We start from the raw sequence: 17,245 nt of genomic DNA, 5'->3' as shown, positions 1-17,245 counted from the left end.
TCACCCTGTGGAGTGCATGAATGTCTGTTCAATGACACTGAAGAGTAATTGCACCCTGCTGCTGGCATCCTCCTCTTCCCAAGCACTGTCCATGGAAAGAGGAAGGGGCACACTGCCCACACCCCCCCCCCCCCCTCATGCCTCTCAATTGTGCTAGTCTTCCCCTGAGCTGAAGAGCTCAAGGGCTGTCACCTCAGGTGTAAGATGCATGTGAATACCAGGAGCTCGAAACTTGGAGGGTTCTGCAGTATCTGCAGTACTTGAGGCTAGTCTTCCAGTTTCATAAACCCCATGATGTGCATGTTCACTGGCAGGGCACATTCAGCTCTTTATCAGGCAAGAGTCAGACAGATCACTGAGGATGAGAGAAACATCACTGTTCCTCGGTGCAAGTCATCATCATTTTCCCGCAGAATCCAGCCAATGGCTTCAGCCGCTGTGTCCATGAAATTGTGCAACATCACAGTTATGTAATACTGGCACCACGTCACTGGTTTGAACTGACACAGTAAGAAGTCTCACAACACCAGGTTAAAGTCCAACAGGTTTATTTGGTAGCAAAAGCCACTAGCTTTCGGAGCGCTCGCTGCTCCTTCGTCAGGTGATCACCTGACGAAGGAGTGATCAAGGGGAGGGTATTTCATCACACTCCTGATTTGTGCCTTGAAGACGGTGGACAGACTTTGGGGAGTCAGGAGGTGAGTTACTTGCCACAGTTTTCCTAGCCTCTGACCTGCCCTTGTAGCCACTGTGTTAGTGTGGCAAGTCCAGTTGAGTTTCTGGTCAACCCCAAGGATGTTGACAGTGCGGGTTTTAGTGATGATAACACCATTGATTGTCAAGGGGCAGTGATTGGAATGTCTCTTATTGGTGATGGTCATTGCCTGGCAATTGTGTGGTGTGAATGTTACTTGTCACTTGTCAGCCCAAGCCTGGATATTGTCCAGATTTGCACATGGGCTGCTTCAGTGTCTGAGGAATCGCGAATGGTGCTGAACATTGTGCAATCATCGGTGAACATCCCCACTTCTGACCTTATGATGGGAGGGAAGGTCATTGATGAAGCAGCTGAAGATGGTTAGGCCTAGGACACTACCCTGAGGGACTCCTGCAGTGATGTTACTCTCTTTTGTCTCCGAAACAAGGTAGTCTCCTCTCCTCTCCAGGTGGTCTCCTCTCTGCAGCGCCACTATTTGTAGAGCACAGCAGACCAGAATAATGCGGGACACCCTCTGTGGACTGTATAGGAAGGCACGCCCTAACCTGTCCAGGCACTGGAACTGCATCTTCCGCTGGTGTTTGTCTCCGCAATGACGTCCTCAGCCACCTCCTGAGTGGGTACTCCCTGTCCTCAAGGAGCCAACCCTCCAGCCACTGCTGTCCCTCAAAGTCGGCTGGAATCTGAGACAACCCTAAGATGTAGCTGTCATGGACGCTCCTTGGGAAATGGTAATACATCTGCATGAAGTGCATCGTGTGATTCCAGACGAGTTGGACGTTGAGGGAATGGTCTCCCTTGTGGTTCATGAATGGTGCCACATTGTGCCATGGAGTGCACTGGACTACATAGATGTAGTCTATCACACCCTGCACCTGGTGTATGCCTGTTATGCAGCTGAAGCCCATGGTCCTGGCTTGCATGGCCCTGGTCAACATTTATAAACATGTGATCCCTGTCATATAGGGCACTTGTCACCTCCTTCATGCATTTGTGAGTGGCTGATTGGAAGTTGCTGTGGATGTTCCTCATGCTGCCCTTTAATGAGCCATTTGCATAAAAGTTCAGAGCAGCAGATACTTTAAGGGCCACAGGCATTGGGTGTCCTCCAGATCCATGTGGTGCCAACTCTTGCATTATCTGGCAGAGGTGGTCCACCGCTTCCATGACAGACATAGCCTTCTCCAGCACTGAAGCTCCGACATCTGGAGATACAATGACTGAGATCCTTGGACAATAGTGTCTCCGATGATCCCCCAAGATGTATGGTCCTGCTCCCCGAACACCTACAGGCCCAGCCTAACTCTCTTGTGCAAGCTTCCTGTCCTGGCCAAGTGCAGCAACATGTCGGTGTCTCCTGCTGCTCAATGATGATGAGTAGAAATGGCAACTCTCCTGGCTCCATGCACTGAAAGAATGAGAATACCACAGTGAGCGATGAGGATTCCTCACAGAGCCTGATCCCCATTCCTCCATTCCTCTGGAACTTCCACCCAAGTGCTTTCATTAACTGAGTGACTCTCTGCTCTCCCTCACATCTCCCTCCCTCTGACATTATAGCCAGACCCCCACATAGATACCCTCACTATTCCACCAGTATGAATAGCGTGGACCCTTCATTGTCTCATAGAATCAAATGCCCATATTTCATCCCTTCCCAAACAAAAACCTTGCGTCACGTTTAAGGTCACCTGAATGAATGTGTGACAACAACGTCTGCATCCTAACAGGACAGCTCAGAGATGGCCTCAGTCATGATATTGAACAGGGTGAGTGGTGATAGCAATCACCATCATTCCTAGCTTGGGAGTTCTGCATACTTTGCTTTGTTCAGATTTAGAACCCTAATTTCAGACTTAACGAAATGACTTTAAAACTCAGTTCCCTTTCTCAGGAACTTATTTTGTAGATTGTTATTTAATTCTTTTGGACAATATTAGACCAGAAGTTTTAGGATAGCGGGATTTCCCTTCCCTGCTCAAAGTTGACAGAAAACATCTTCCTGTTGATACTGCCTGCCCTGCAGAGATTTCATACTCCATCAGCATTAATGGACAGGAGGTAGTACTTCTGCCCCTCACATGGGAGGAAGACCCACCTGAGTGAGCTGCTTGCCAGTCTGATTGGTTGGAAACTGTCTTTGTCTGTGCAAGTGCTGGGACAGCTTTAGCACACCTGGCAGCCTGTTCCAACATTACAGCTCCATCTTTCCTTTGTACTAGCGCTAAGGAACCAAACCCATGCCTCCCACATCACACTTTTTCAGTTACATTTTGACTTTTAAATGTTTTTTTTTGCTCTCAGGCATTCACTGTTTCTTTTATTTCTTCTTTGTATTGGGCCTCTACCGGGTTGCTGTGCTCTCGGTCCACTGCTGTTCCTTTTTTTTCCAGCCGTGACTTGGCTCTCCACCCCTCTTTTTGTTCCCTTAGACCTATGTCACTTCTCAGTGCCGTGCTATGGGGCTTCCACTGGTCGCGTTGTGCTCTCAGGTCTCACTCATTCCTCTTAATTCTATTGTGCTTTCAGGTCTCTGCCATACAGTCTGTACTCTGAGCTATCTGTCAGTCCTTATCCTTGAGGTGATGTCAGGCTTCTAGCAGCCTTGCTGTACCCTCAAGGCTGCTCTTCTGTCCATCAATCTCTGTACATGTTGAAAGCTTTCTGCTTATCCTAGTGCTGCTCTTCCAATTCTTACTTTACCACATTTTCAGTTAAATGCATACAATTCTGATTGTCAATTCACTTCTTCCTCTTTAGTTAGCAACCAAGTGTATCTCTGGCTGTGTATGCCCATGCGGAATGGTGTTGAACGAGAAAAGTCACTGTGTCTATCTTCAAGACTGTCCTTGTGAATTCAGTGGTGTGTACTATCAGCCCAGGGAGACGATAGTGAAAGAATGCCAGAAATGGTAAGGATCTATACCTTGTATTTATGTATTGTAAAACTGCTATTGTAAAGTCACTGTCTTGATAGATAAGAATCATAGAATCCCACAGTGCAGAAGGAGGCCATTCAGCCTATTGGGTCTGCACTGACCACAATCCTACCCAGGCCCAATCCCCATAACCCTATGCATTTACTCTAGCTAGTTCCCCTGACACTAAGGGGCAATTTAGCATGGCCAATCCACCTAACCCTCCTGTGGGAGGAAACCGGAGTGCCCGGAGGAAACTGACGCAGATACGGGGAGAATGTGCAAACTCCATCTAAGCCGGCAATCAAACCCGGGTCCCTGGCCCTGTGAGGCAGCAGTACTAGCCACCATGCCGCCCCCAACAAATTAGTTTATTTAATGATGCATTAATCTCAAAACTTGATTATTTTAAAAAACACCGTGGAAACATCTAAATTGCCATAAAATGTCCAGCACTGATTCTAATCCTGAGGTATCCACCTGTTTAACCAGGTATAATCTGTATAAGTGGAATTTCTTTCAAATTTATGGTGGTTAATTGTGAGAACCCTCAAGGAATTTCCAGCCATAATTTCTTCCTTTAAATAGTTTCACAGTCTCTCTCTACGTCGACCTCACCCCTCACCGTCCAGAAGCTGTATTGTTATGCAATCTATAATTGCTAATGATGGCACAGATAATGCGGATTTATAGTTATGCCAAATGGAACAATTTGCCTTCTGGATTTTATACAGATTTAATCAATTTTCAATCAATGTGATATGATGGCAATGTCAAATATATTTGAAAACATGTGCATGTTTCATTAACTAACAGTTATTTATAAAGTAAGAACTCAGAAGTATTGAAAAAGAACTGAATATGTTGCAACTATATATAAGAAATTATAGCTATTCTTCAAAATCATTTATTCTTTTAACTCTCTTAATTCTCCTTATGGGGATTGGTCGGCACATTTGGATTGGAACAGTAAATTATTTTATTTTCATAGACCTAAGATAGTTGTTAATGGTAATTAATTACACGGGGAGTAATGCAGGGATTGATGCAAGGGTCATTGCTCTTCAGCAATGATGTTGGCAAAGGCTTCAGGGAAACAACAGATTTCAGGATGATTCAGAAATAGATGCAGGTGTAAAGGTGCTAAATAAGGATATAGTTTGCAGGCAAAAATAGATGTATTGCAGGAATATTTGAGAGATAATTTTATAATTATAATTTTGATAAGTTGTTTCCAGTTTCCTATCCATCCAATACCTCTACACCTCCATTCTCCACCAGTGATCTGTTGTTTCTTTTCCCTTTAACAGAGAGGCTTCCATTTTCCATCCACCATCACACTCCTCTACCTGACTGAATTTGTTCTTGCATTGAGCAACTTCTCCTTTAATTCCACTCTTTTGCTCCAAATAAGAAGTACTCCTATAGAAACCTCCATGGGTTCTAGCTATGCCTGTCTTTTTGTGGGATATGTGGATTATTGATTCTAGTCATACTCGAACCCCCCCTCCCTCACTACTTTCTCTGGTACATTGATGACTGCTCTCACCTTGACTGGAAAATGTTTGTTTCCAATTTCTACCTTTCTTTCACCTTCACATGAGGAGATCTTGTGGCACGTTGATGATGTCCCTACTCCTGAGTCAGAAGCTCTGGGTTTGAGTCCTACTCCCGGATTTGATGCCTATGAAGTGCATGCTTATAAATGTGCGGCTAAACAAGTTGATCATCAGTCTGTAAATCCTTCCAATATACCAGTGATGGTTGGTAAGAGTGGGAGATTCTCCTGGTCAGTCATGCTTGATTTGGGATAGTGCCCATCAAGCTATAGCCTCTGTTAACAGGCTGGTGACCTGTGCTAGTAGAAAGACAGCACAATTTTTTTTATTCATTTACAAAATGTGGATGTTGCTGGCTGGGCCAGCATTTATTGCCCATCCCTAACTGTCCTCCATTTCAGAGGGCATTTGACAGTCAATCACATTGCTGTGGATTTGGAGTCACATCTAGGGCAGGCCAGGTAAGGATGGGAGATTTCTTCCCTAAAAGACATTAGTGAAACAAATGGATTTTTACAACAATCAATAATGGTTTCATGGTCATCATCAGACTTTTAGTGATGCCATGGTGGAATTTGAACGTAGGTCCCCAAATCTTGCTCGGCATTTCTGGATTACTAGTCCAGCGACAATACTATTACGCTACCGCCTTTCACCGCACAAGCTTCATTTGCTTCATGTGTCACTGCATGAGATTCGACCAAGTCTCACTTTCTCATCTGTGATGATACTGTGCCTTAAAGAAATATATATTTTTTATATTTCTTGCAAAGGGTATGTTTAAAAGTCAGCCATGTTTTATAACATGCTGATTTGTTTGGGGAAACATGTGGCTCCATGTTGATAATGAAGGATAATAACTGATTTTAGCAATAGTGTGTTTGTCTAAACAGAGTTAATATATTTATGTTTATTCGGGTTTCCCTTGGGGTTTCAGAGTTTTGATTAGGTTGATTGACAAGAGACAGAGTCATGTGTTAGTGGGCGGAGCTAAGCTTGCAGGAAAGACAGTGTTTTAAAACAGTCAGTTTCTGCTTGGTTCTGAAAGAAACAAGACCTGTCTGTCTCTCTCCAGAAGTGCTCTGAGAACTTGAGGACTGGCAGTCTTACAACCATTTTTTTCTTTAATCCTTCATGGGATGTGGGTGTCACTGGCAAGACCAACATTGGTTGCTTTTCCCTAATTGTCCTTGAACTGAGAGACCTGTAGAGAGTAGTTAAGAATTAATCATATGGCTGTGGGTGTGGAGTCACATAAGGGCCAGACCAGATAAGAACGCCAGATTTCCTTCCTTAAATGACATTGGTGAACCAGATGGTTTTTCACCTCAATCAATGTTAATTGCCATGCTCACCATGACCGAGACTACCTTTTAATATCCAGATTTATTAATTAAATTTAAATTCCACCAGCTGTGATGTGGGATTTGAACACATGTCCTTAGAACATTAGTGTCTGGATTACTAGTCCAGTGATATTACCAATAAACCACTGTCCTTCCCAAATCTTTCAGCAAGGACTGTATTAAATTTTCCCAGTTTCTCTGGGTGGAATTGTCCCTAAATTTGGTAAAGGTCGATAACAGGCAATTTCTGATTTGCCCGCTCCACCATTACCTCAGTGTGTTAATAATGGGGGTGCTACATTTATAGGCCGCCCCAGTGCTCACCAGCCATTTCTCCTTGCAATTGATGGCTGCAAGGAAGACTGCCACTAAGTTCACCATTGCTTCCTGCATGGATGCAGTGGAGGAATGGTGTGACATCCTGCAAAGGGAAAAGACCATCGAGTTGTGACACCAACTCATCATTGGAGATGGTGGTGTAGCGGGATCCCCTTTTTAACTCCACTCGTGGGCTTATCTCAGGTTTGGTTCTCCGTTACCCAAACCCCACCAATGTCCGAGTGATTCTCTCTCTCGCCGATGGAACAACGGCCACCTTGCGCCGACTTCACTAGAGTAGCGCTCCCAAGAGAGAGAAAAGGAAACTGCTGCCTATCCTCTACCTGGCAGCCTTTCCTGAGTGGGCGGTTTCGAAGCGCCCAGGGTACCCTCAGTTATAGACTCCGGAATTATGGTAAGGGATATTTAATATTGTGACTTGGTCAGAGATCATTGGTGAGAAATTGAAAAGATCAAAACGGACTCCAATGGAAGTCAAAGATATATATATATATATATATATATATTTATTAAAACATCAAGGTCAAGGTCACCAAACACCAGGAAAACAACACACAATGCCTTATGCTCTATAAGACTATAGCTATGGAAGGAATACTACAACGGACACAACGAGAATGCTTACTTTACACAAGTTTACCAGTGTCTTAAACTATGAAAGGTGCATGCAAAAGGCCCCCCCTTTCCCCAAAGCCTCATCCACTATGATGATCTCGGGAACTTCGCGAATTACCGGAGGGTACTCACAATCCTAGTTTAAATTGCTCAGTGGGCTTCGGGCTGCGTGCTGGAGACGAACGAGAGGCAGGAACAGGAGAAGAGAGTGGAGGGTGCTGCCATGCTGGTCCGAAGAGAAAAGAGAGAGAACCAGAGCTTGCTTGTCCCTTTTTAAAACCTGAACCAGTGATTCTCTCACACAAAACAGTTTCTGATCATTGATAGTTTCGATTGACTGGGACAAAAAGGGCCGGAACTGTCGGGACCGCCCTTAATTGACATTTTAATGTCTTTTAAATGTTCTCTGAGTCATCCTGATTGGAATCCCATCAGCGAGCTGAGTCATTGATGTTGTCTGTGGATGGAATGATCTCTGTTCTCATTGTCTTGCTGCTGGGCTATTTACTCCTTGTCGGCTGGCCATGGTTTCTCCTTTGTTTCCTGTTGATGAGATTATCCCTGTCTCGACCTTCCCAGGTCTTACTATCCCAGCCTCTTGCATATTCATGTGGCTGTAAAGGTTCCTGACAGCCAGTCGGCCATTTTCCTTATCCCTGGGTTTTTTAATCATGGAGGATTTGCCATAAAACTTACAGAGGCAGTGGTGTCAGTGCCCACGCCCCGCAGAGGAGAACAGGCATCTAGTGCCAGAAAAAGGTGAGTGATCTCCTCCATTTTGCCAAGGTAAGCCAATCTTCTCCCAACTCACACACGCATATACACCCATTACACATTCACAGGGTGCTCACTACCAGCTCAAGGGATGTCACCACTTGCTCTCCCACATATATCTTCATCTCCCCGTGACCTCATCACGTCGCTGCTCCTGCTCATCATTCACACATGCAAGACATCCTTAGCATCTACTCTGGCACATATCCTGCTTACACTCTCTCCATCTGTTTCCATGCAGGACAAGTTAGCTCACAATAAGTAGCAGCAATTCCAGACAGGCTCAGGATTGTCAGAGATGAAAATTCTCTCAGAATTCGAGGAAAGAACCCTCTGCCTGGCCGGGGAGAAAGTTGACGACTCCTGTACCAATGGTGAGCTGTTTGGTGATGAACCAAGTGAGGATCCAGCACAGCATCATCCATCGTACAAAACTGACATGAGTCATGTCTTCTGTATCTGAAGGATCCTGCCATGCATTAATAAAATCTACCTTCTCTCATTGGCATATCAGGGGGGCAGCCCAGGACGTCCACCTACCAGGTCCAGGAAAGCTTTCACACCAGCACAGATGGTTTCTTGGACGTGGAGATTGAAGAACTGTCATAGGTTTCTCCATACCTTCCACCAGCGCAAGGACACACAGCTCAGTGGGACCTAGTTTTATAGAGGTCTTGGGGTCACAAACTGGTGAGCACCTCACTCTTTCTGATCCATAACAAGCGGAGGCAGGGCATCCATTGTTTCGGCACTCAAAGGATTGCTGGATGCCTGAAATCTGCTGGCGCCCAGTTATATGACGTACCTCTGGACTTGATCATGCCTCAGTTTCTGGAGATCCAAAGAAAGTCACAAGCATCAGGAAGAGGTATAGCTTGGATTGAAAGGCATAATGGAGGAGTCCTGCTACCTTCCGTCCGATGAGATAGTGCCGACACTCTGATGCAACTAAATCCTCACAATGAAGGTCGTGACCGCTGTGGAGACCTTGGTGGAAGATATTTTGACTTGCAGTGCTGCAGGGCATACATGAACTCCATGGTGCTGGCACTTGAGCTCGCTCCAGCTACTCCTCTGTCCCAAGGAAAACCTGTTGCCCTACTGCGTGCCCCCATATTCCATCAGTTTCAGCCTTCAGTGACACTGAACTTCAAGGGCACATATCACCATGAATGACCTTAGATCAAGAGAGGTGAAACTCTTCACGTGACATCACCATTTTATGACCCTTGTCAATGAGAGTAAGCAAACTGCCATCAGCCGGACAGGTGTCAGAGGTTCACCATAGCCCTTCGAGGATCTATGCACTGTCACCGTTGCACATTGTCACCATCCTCCTGCAATGTAGAGAGCATGGGAACCATTCGCTCCCTATGACACGCCTTATCAGTGAGGATGTGCACTGACAGCAGTCGGAAAAGAGAGCAATGCTTATAGAAGGAATGGGAAGATGATGGAATATCCTGAGTGGTTCACCTCATCACCCTCCATCAATTGGGTGGCAATGAGCATGTGCTAAGCTCCTCTGTCCTGTCTGGCCATTGCCACTGCTGCATAGTGCTACATCAATGAGGGTTAGTGAGGAGGTAAGTGCCTACCATCGGATGGCTCCGTGTTGCTCATAAGGATCATTTCATGGCAACCATGTTGTGTTTCGGTTTAGGAGGGCTCTGTGAGTGTGTGGGGGGTTGGGGGGCTGTTGCTCAGCACGGCGTCCGATGTCGGATTTGCAGCACGGACCCAGGTCTCAGCACTGACCTCGGGCCTTGGGGATGCTGCTGCGTCCTAGTCCACGCAGCACTCTTCCAACTGAAGGATGTGCTGGAAGGCCTGTGAGTGGAGGATGGTGGGGGCTGTGTTGCAGGGAGGCCTGTGGTGGGGAAGGCCGGGGGGGTGCTGTGTTGGTGGAGGGCTGGGTGGGGGATGGGGAGACTGTGTTGGTGGGGAATGGGGGGTGGGAGGGCTGTGGGTGTGGGATGGAAGAGTTGCTGTTCCTGTGCCACTTGTTGAAGAGCCTGGCACCTCTGGGCAGGGGAGGTCACCTACTCTTGGTGGCTGTCAAATTGACGGCTGCTCTGAACCTTTATGCCACTGGCTCCTTCCAGACCCCCAGCAGAGATGGCATTTCAGAGTCAGCTGTCCATACCTGTGTCTCGGAGGTCACGGATGCCCTGTATGCCTGGGCTGGCCAGTATATCAAATTTCACCTGGACCAGGCCAGGCAGGAAGGTGAGGCTGCAAGATTTGTGGCCATTGCGGGGATGCTTAATGCGCAGAGGGCCATAGTCTGCACCATGCCGCCTCAAGGCCCCGGTCAGGAATCCACAAAGATTCAATAGAAAGGGGTTCAACTCCCTGAATGTGTAGGTTTGTGACCATAAGATGAACATCATGCATGTCTGCACCGGACATCCCATGCATGACAGTTTTATTCTGAGGAGCTCAGACATACCGAAGGTCTTTGAGGAGGAGCCCAGGCTGTAGGGACAGCTCGTGGGTGACATTGGGTAACCGCTTTGGACTTGGCTGATGATGCCTGTGCGGAAGCCTGTGACTGAGGCGGATTCACGGTAGAATGAGTCCCATGTTGCCACCTGCTCTATAGTGAAGAGGTGCGTATTGGCCCTGAAAATGCGGTTCAGGTGCCTGGACCGACCTGGCAGGGCCCTACAATCAGCCCCCTGATTTCTTCCCACATTGTGGTTGTGTGCCCTGCCCTGCACAACCTGGTGCAGCAGAAAGGAGGCATTTTGGAGGAGGAAGTGGATGTGGAGGTTGACCAAACGGGCATCGCTGGGGAGGAGGCAGCCCAGCAGGAGGAGGAAAAGGAGGAGGACCATGCCCAGCAACGCCACCCAGGCGCTGGAGGGTTGGCAGCAAGAATGAGTCATGCGAGGGTGGCCCTGATCACCAGGTGCTTCGCTTACTAGGGGCCTGTGCTTGTGCATGTGGGTTCCATTCCCCCCCGCCTCCCACCAAAGTTCTACTATCCCCTGCAACATTGTCACACCAGAGTGGTGGGCCTGGGTACGCTGTCTTAGTGAGTTTTTTTGTCAGGCAGGAGGGTGATGACGACTCGCTAAGCACCATTATGATGATGCCCAGGTGCAAACTAGTCTGACTCCTACCTGAGCCCCGCATGCACGCTGGCACCTGGGCCCACGTCTGTGTAGTGGGTAAGGGATCAGTGAACCCTCATTCAGGGCCCCGGGACAGGTGGGGTGGGGGAGAAGAGGGAATTGCTCGTGGGTCCTGAGGAACCAATGTCGGTGTTGAGAGGCCTCCCGAACTGATATCAACATGAAGGATCTCTCTGGCAACAGTTAAGGGAAGAGGATTCCTGTTCGAGGCAAATCTGAGACAAATGTTGAAAAAACATTTATTGATTACAATAGAAGTGTCTAAATAATTTCAAACATTAAAACATGTAAACAGAAAACATTAAGGTGCTTAAAAGTCAATCTTAACTAGTGCAGCACTTCACCTGTGCCAGCTTAGTGCAACGACAACTTCCAAACCTATGTGGCTTACCACTACGTCTCGGTGTCGCCCCAGAATGTACATCGGAGGTGGAGGGGGCAGCTCCCTACCACGCCCGTGGCCTGTGGTGTGTTTGGTCGTCCTCTGGAGGGCCTGGACCTTGAGGGCCCTGGCCAGCTTCCTGGTGTCTGGGATGTATCCACGACACACACTTAATCCCGCTGCCCCTGGGATGCCCCAGTACCAGGAAGGGGGGAGTCAGAAGGTGTAGCCACAGCCACAGTCTCCGGGCTGGAAGGCCCCGGCACTGGCTTGAGGCCTTCTTCCTCCCTTGGGGCTCCTGTGGTCCTCTGGATCACTCCAGGAGACAGTGGTGCTTCTGTAATGAGCTCCAGAAGCTCTGGCGTAATCTGGCCCTGCCAGTCCTGGAGGACCACCTGTGTCCTACCCATGGTGGTTGAGCCCTCTGTGATGACCACCTGAGTCGGGGGCCACCTGTCAATGGCTGCAGCAAGTGCCCTCTGAGACTGGGCCACGCTCTGCAGCCCCTTAGCCATGACCCTCTGCAACTGGGCCACGTTCTCAAGGGCAGCTGCCAGAGCCTGCTGTGTCTCAGCACTGTCCCACTGGGTCTCATGCAAGTTCTTGAGCCTCTCAATCATGGTGAGAAATCCCTGCCCCAGGCTTTCCACTGCAGACACCACCCTTGTCATGTTGGCCTGGGATGCGCAAGACAGGCAATAGCTGGTCCACCTGAAATCTTTGGGACTCCTCCCAACAGCCTCGCAGTCAGTCCAGTGTGGCCGTCAGTCCCTCCTGCATTCCCTTGCTCTATCGCAGCATCTCCAGCAGCTGAGAGAGCAGTGATCTCAGAAGCCCAGCATGTATCCTGGGGCCAACGGAGTCCTCACCTCCGGTAGGCCCCCGCGTGCCAGAGGCCTCTGATGTTCCCTCCTCCATTCCATGTACATTATTAGATGTGCATGCTCACCACAGAGTGAACCAGAAGCCTCACAGATGTGAGAGTATCTGGGACGGTGAGTTGGGAGGTGGAAGCTGACACCAAAAAGGTGCCACTCTCGGAGGTCCCTTCATCTGCTTCCTCCAAGGAATCTTCGGAGCTGTCAGCCTCAGGATGGCCGGGAGCTAGCGAAGGGGCCTGGAGTCCAGATGGTCCAGGCACATCCGGATATCTTCCTACAACACAGAACACAGGGTTAAGTGGAAAGGAGGGAAAGGCTTCTGTGATGCCAGAATGTGGCTTGACATTTCTCCATTGAACATAGAACAAAGCACAAAGAAAATTACATCACAGGAACAGGCCCTTTGGCCCTCCAAGCCTGCAGCGACCATTCTGCCCATCTGAATTGTAACACCTACCCTTCTGGGGACCAAATGCCTCTCTTCCCATCTCATTCATGTATCTGTCAAGACATCCCTTAAATGTCATTTTTGTATCTGCTTCTACAACCTCCCCTGGCAGCGAGTTCCAGGCACTCACCACCCTCTGTATAAATAGACTTGCCTCGTACATCTCCTTTAAACCTTGCCCCTCACACCTTAAACTCATGCTGCCTAGTAATTGACTCAAATTGAGTGGAGGATTGACAGGTGGTCACTTCTTGACTCCAGTCCGAGCATGCTGTTGCATGTCTCGGATGTCCTCTTCTCTGGACAACTCCAGCGCCCGCTCCTCAAATGGGATGAGGACCTGGAGGTAAGGTTCACCACACGCTGTCTTGACCCTCTCAAGGGTGTTATGGCCAGTCTTCTCCTGTGGGGACCGAAGGAGCCATGAAAGAAATGGTGGCGTGACTCCTGCAGAGTATCAGGATGGACCTCAGAGGGCAAGCACTATGATACTCCTGGGTGGGGTGGCGGGGTTGAAGGAAGGAGGTGGTTGGGAGTCAGGGACTGGAAGAATACAGGGTGCTGGTGGTGGGGGGATCTGGGGGTGATTTGCAGGAAGATGGGGTTAAGCACTCATCCTTGCTGCCCAGATGAGGCCCTTGATCTTTTTGCGGCACTGCTTCCTTGTTCTGGGGGCCAGTGCCATGGCACTGACCGAGGCGGCAACTGCCTCCCAGGCCGCTTTGCTGTCACCTGCCCTGGGTTCTGCGTCCTCCTGGGGAGAGGGGGAAGAGGGTGTCCCGCCTCATGTCTGCAGCATCCAGCAACCTGCTGAGGTCGCCCTCTGTGAACTGGGGCGCTGGCCTCTTGGACAGTTTTTCCTGCACTGACTGCCTGTCTGTCCATCCTTGGGGTTTTTATGGAGCTGCCCCTTGTTAGGGCAGATCAGCTGCAGGCGGTTTGGGAAAGCATTCCAGCAAGTTAAATGCAGTTTGCTTGTTAGTATTGAAGGGAAGGTGAGTGAGCACTTGCAGGTGTGCTGATGAAGAGGGGGTTGGTGGGAGATCAATGCCTCTACGATGATTAGGGGCAGGAGAGAGAGAGAGGTGTCATACAGCCATCTGAGTCCGGGGCTGTGGGGCCATGTGTAGGGTGGATCTGGGGTGGGGAGCGGGCCCTGCCATTCTGACTGTGATTGGTGGGGGGGGAAGGGGGGGTAGCTACCACTGCCTGCGATCGGTGGGAGGGAGCAGGGGCATGATCTGTTTGGGTGGGGGTGTGTGGGGGGATAAGAGGTTCAGTAAAGTTGGGGGGTGAATGTCCGTGGAGGCCAGCAGGGGGGCATTATTCGGCCTGGGAAGGGTGTGGCAGGGGTGCAACATTATTTTATTTTTGTTTTGTGCATGCGCAGTTGGCGGCTCCGATTTGGAGCTGCGGTGTTATGGGCGTGTTACGCCCTACCCACAGGCTTCTGCAGTGAGAATTGGACTCACTGATCATTTTTCAGGGCAGAGTGCGTATGGGGGGGGGGGGGGGAGAACTAAAGATGGGCCTAAAAACCTGATCTGAAACTTTCCCACTTTCAAGTCCGCCCAACACTTAGACAAACTTTGTCAAACAACCAGGCAGGTTATTTTGATTTTAGCATGATGTAATGAGATGGGATTAATAAATGATCTTTTAGTAAAGGATACTCTAGGGAAGAGTGATCACTGCATGCTTGAATTTCAAAGGTAAGTCATGTGAAAGGTAGGACAGTTGAAAAACAGTGACAGAGGTTTAAGGAGATATGATATTTCTTTGTTGGAAGGAATTGAATAAGAGGGGGAAATGCAGCTATGACCAAGCAAGGATGTTAAAAGCAAAACCTTTGCATACCTTATTGCAAAGGTCAGCGGCAAACTGGAGGATTGGGATTTAAAGACCAACAAAGTGTTACTAAAATAGTAATGAAGAGAGCACAGATAAATTAAGAAATAAATCTCCCACAAAATATAAAAATTGATAGCAAAATATTCTATCAGTATATTAATAGGAAGAGAGTAGCTAAAGTCAATGTTGGTTCCTCAGAGGATGAGACTGAGGAGTTAATAATGGGGAACACAGAAATGGCAGAAACATTAGATCAATATTTTACCTCGGTTTCATGGTGGAGGACATGCAAACCATCCCAAAGGTAACAGGTAATGCTCAGGTTGTAGAAAAGGAGAAACTTAAAACAGTTGCCATCCTTAGGGAAGGAGTACTGAGCAAACTACTGGGATTAAAGCTAGATAAGTCCCCAGGGTCTGATGTTTTACATCCTAGGGTATTAAACAAAGTGGCAGCAGAGGTAGTGGAGGCATTGGTAATACTATTCCAAAATTCTCTGTATTCTGGAAAGGTTCTAGTGGATTGCAAAAAGTCTAACATAATGCTCTGTTCAAAAAGGGAGAAAGGCAGACAGTAGGAATCTATAGACCAGTTAGTTTAATGTCTGCTATTGGGAAATTGTTGAAATTAATTATTAAGGAAATAGTAATGGAACATTTGGAAAGTCAAAATGCAATCCATCAGAACCAGCATGGTTTTGTGACGGGTGAATCATGTTTGATAATTTACTTGAGATCTTCAAAGATGTGACAAACAAAGTGGATAATGGGGCTCTTGTAGATGTAATATTTCTGGACCTCAAGAAGTAATTTGATAAGGTGCCACACAAAAGGTAAGATCCCACGGGGTTGGTGTAATATTAGTTTGGATAGGAGATTGGCTAACCAACAGAAAGTAGAAAGTGGGTATAAATTCATCTTTACCTGGTTGGCAAGCTGCAGCAAGTGGGATGCCACATTGTTCGGCCCCAAATATTTACAATTTATGTTAATAGATACAGGGATAGTAGGTACTATAGTTAAATTTGCAGATGACACTAAATTCAATAACATTAAATGCAAGTTGCAATGAGAAAATAAGAAATTCACAAATGGACATGGATAGGTTAGGTGAGCAGGCCAAAATTTGGCAGATGGAATTTAACATGGATGGGTGTAAGGTTATAATTCCTTTTCCTTCAATTCAATCCTTTTTATGAGGGTACCTGAATTTTAATCACCCCATCATTAGCAACGGTGTCTTCAGATTCCTGGATCCCAAGCTCTGATTTTTCCTCCTTAAACCTTTGTCTTTCTGCCTTTCTCTCTCTTAAGATACTCCGTACAACCTACATCGTTGACCAAATGTTTGATTGTCTGTCCTGATAGCTCCTCTGCATCTTGTCAGATTTTGATGAATGATCTACTTAGAAAGCACCTTGAGTCATTTTACCATGTTAGACACTATAGAAATGCAAATTGTTTTTTTAAAATTTGGAAATGGACAGTTATAATATTGATGAAGGGTCATCCCGACTCACCACAAACCCTCCCTTTTATCTGATTTGTCAAACTGCAATAGTTCTTTCTCCACAGATGCTGCCAGACCTGCTGAGATTTTCCAGCATTTTTTGGTTTGTTTCAGATTCCAGCATCTGCAGTTTTTTGCTTTAAAAATATTTTAGTTATTTAGAAATCTTTTGAGTAGCTATATAACTCACTCAATTTAATCCCTCTAACATTTTGTATTTGAATAGTATCTGCATTCGAGGTAAATGGGAATGTACAGGAGATGCAAAGTGTCCTTCAACCTGCATAATTCATGGAGAAGGGCATATAACTACATTTGATGGAAGGCAATATGTATTTGATGGCAATTGTGAATATACTTTAGTTCAGGTAATAATCAAAATCTCTCCAGATATCTTTTATAGTGTGCATTCAGATCTCTGTGCACATACTTTTATTCTTTGCATTTTAACCAATATGTGCAATTTGTCTATTTAGGATGCTTGTTCTGTTAATTACAGACAGCCATCATTCAAGATAGTCTCTGAAAATATTATCTGTGGCAAAACGGGAGTAGTCTGCACTAAGTCCATAAAGGTCTACTTTAAGGTAAGGAAGTTTGGTGTTGAAATATATTTTCAGTCATTTCAATTCATGTGCATAGCTATTGACAAGTTTTGCAAAGCAACCGTGTTTTTTTATTTGTTCATGCAATGTGAGTGTTGCTGGCATACCAGCATGTGTTAGCCATTCCTAAATGGTCTTAAGAAGGCAATTAAGCCTTTCA

General features: G+C 47.0%; 1 protein-coding gene across 1 annotated transcript in view; it reads left to right on the top strand.

Annotated features, from left to right (window-relative positions):
• LOC144499245 (mucin-6-like) overlaps positions 1–17,245 on the top strand; it is a 185,375-nt gene that overhangs the window by 130,984 nt on the left and 37,146 nt on the right. Inside the window, exons 17-18 of the mRNA XM_078221362.1 lie at positions 16,707–16,848; positions 16,957–17,067. Of these exons, the coding sequence (XP_078077488.1) occupies positions 16,707–16,848; positions 16,957–17,067 (253 nt within the window). The remainder of the gene's footprint in view (positions 1–16,706; positions 16,849–16,956; positions 17,068–17,245) is intronic.

This window comes from Mustelus asterias, chromosome 9 (genome assembly GCF_964213995.1).
Source record: "Mustelus asterias chromosome 9, sMusAst1.hap1.1, whole genome shotgun sequence".
NCBI lineage: Eukaryota > Metazoa > Chordata > Chondrichthyes > Carcharhiniformes > Triakidae > Mustelus > Mustelus asterias.
The sequence above is the reverse complement of the archived record's forward strand: the minus strand, read 5'-3'. Positions and strand labels throughout refer to the sequence as shown.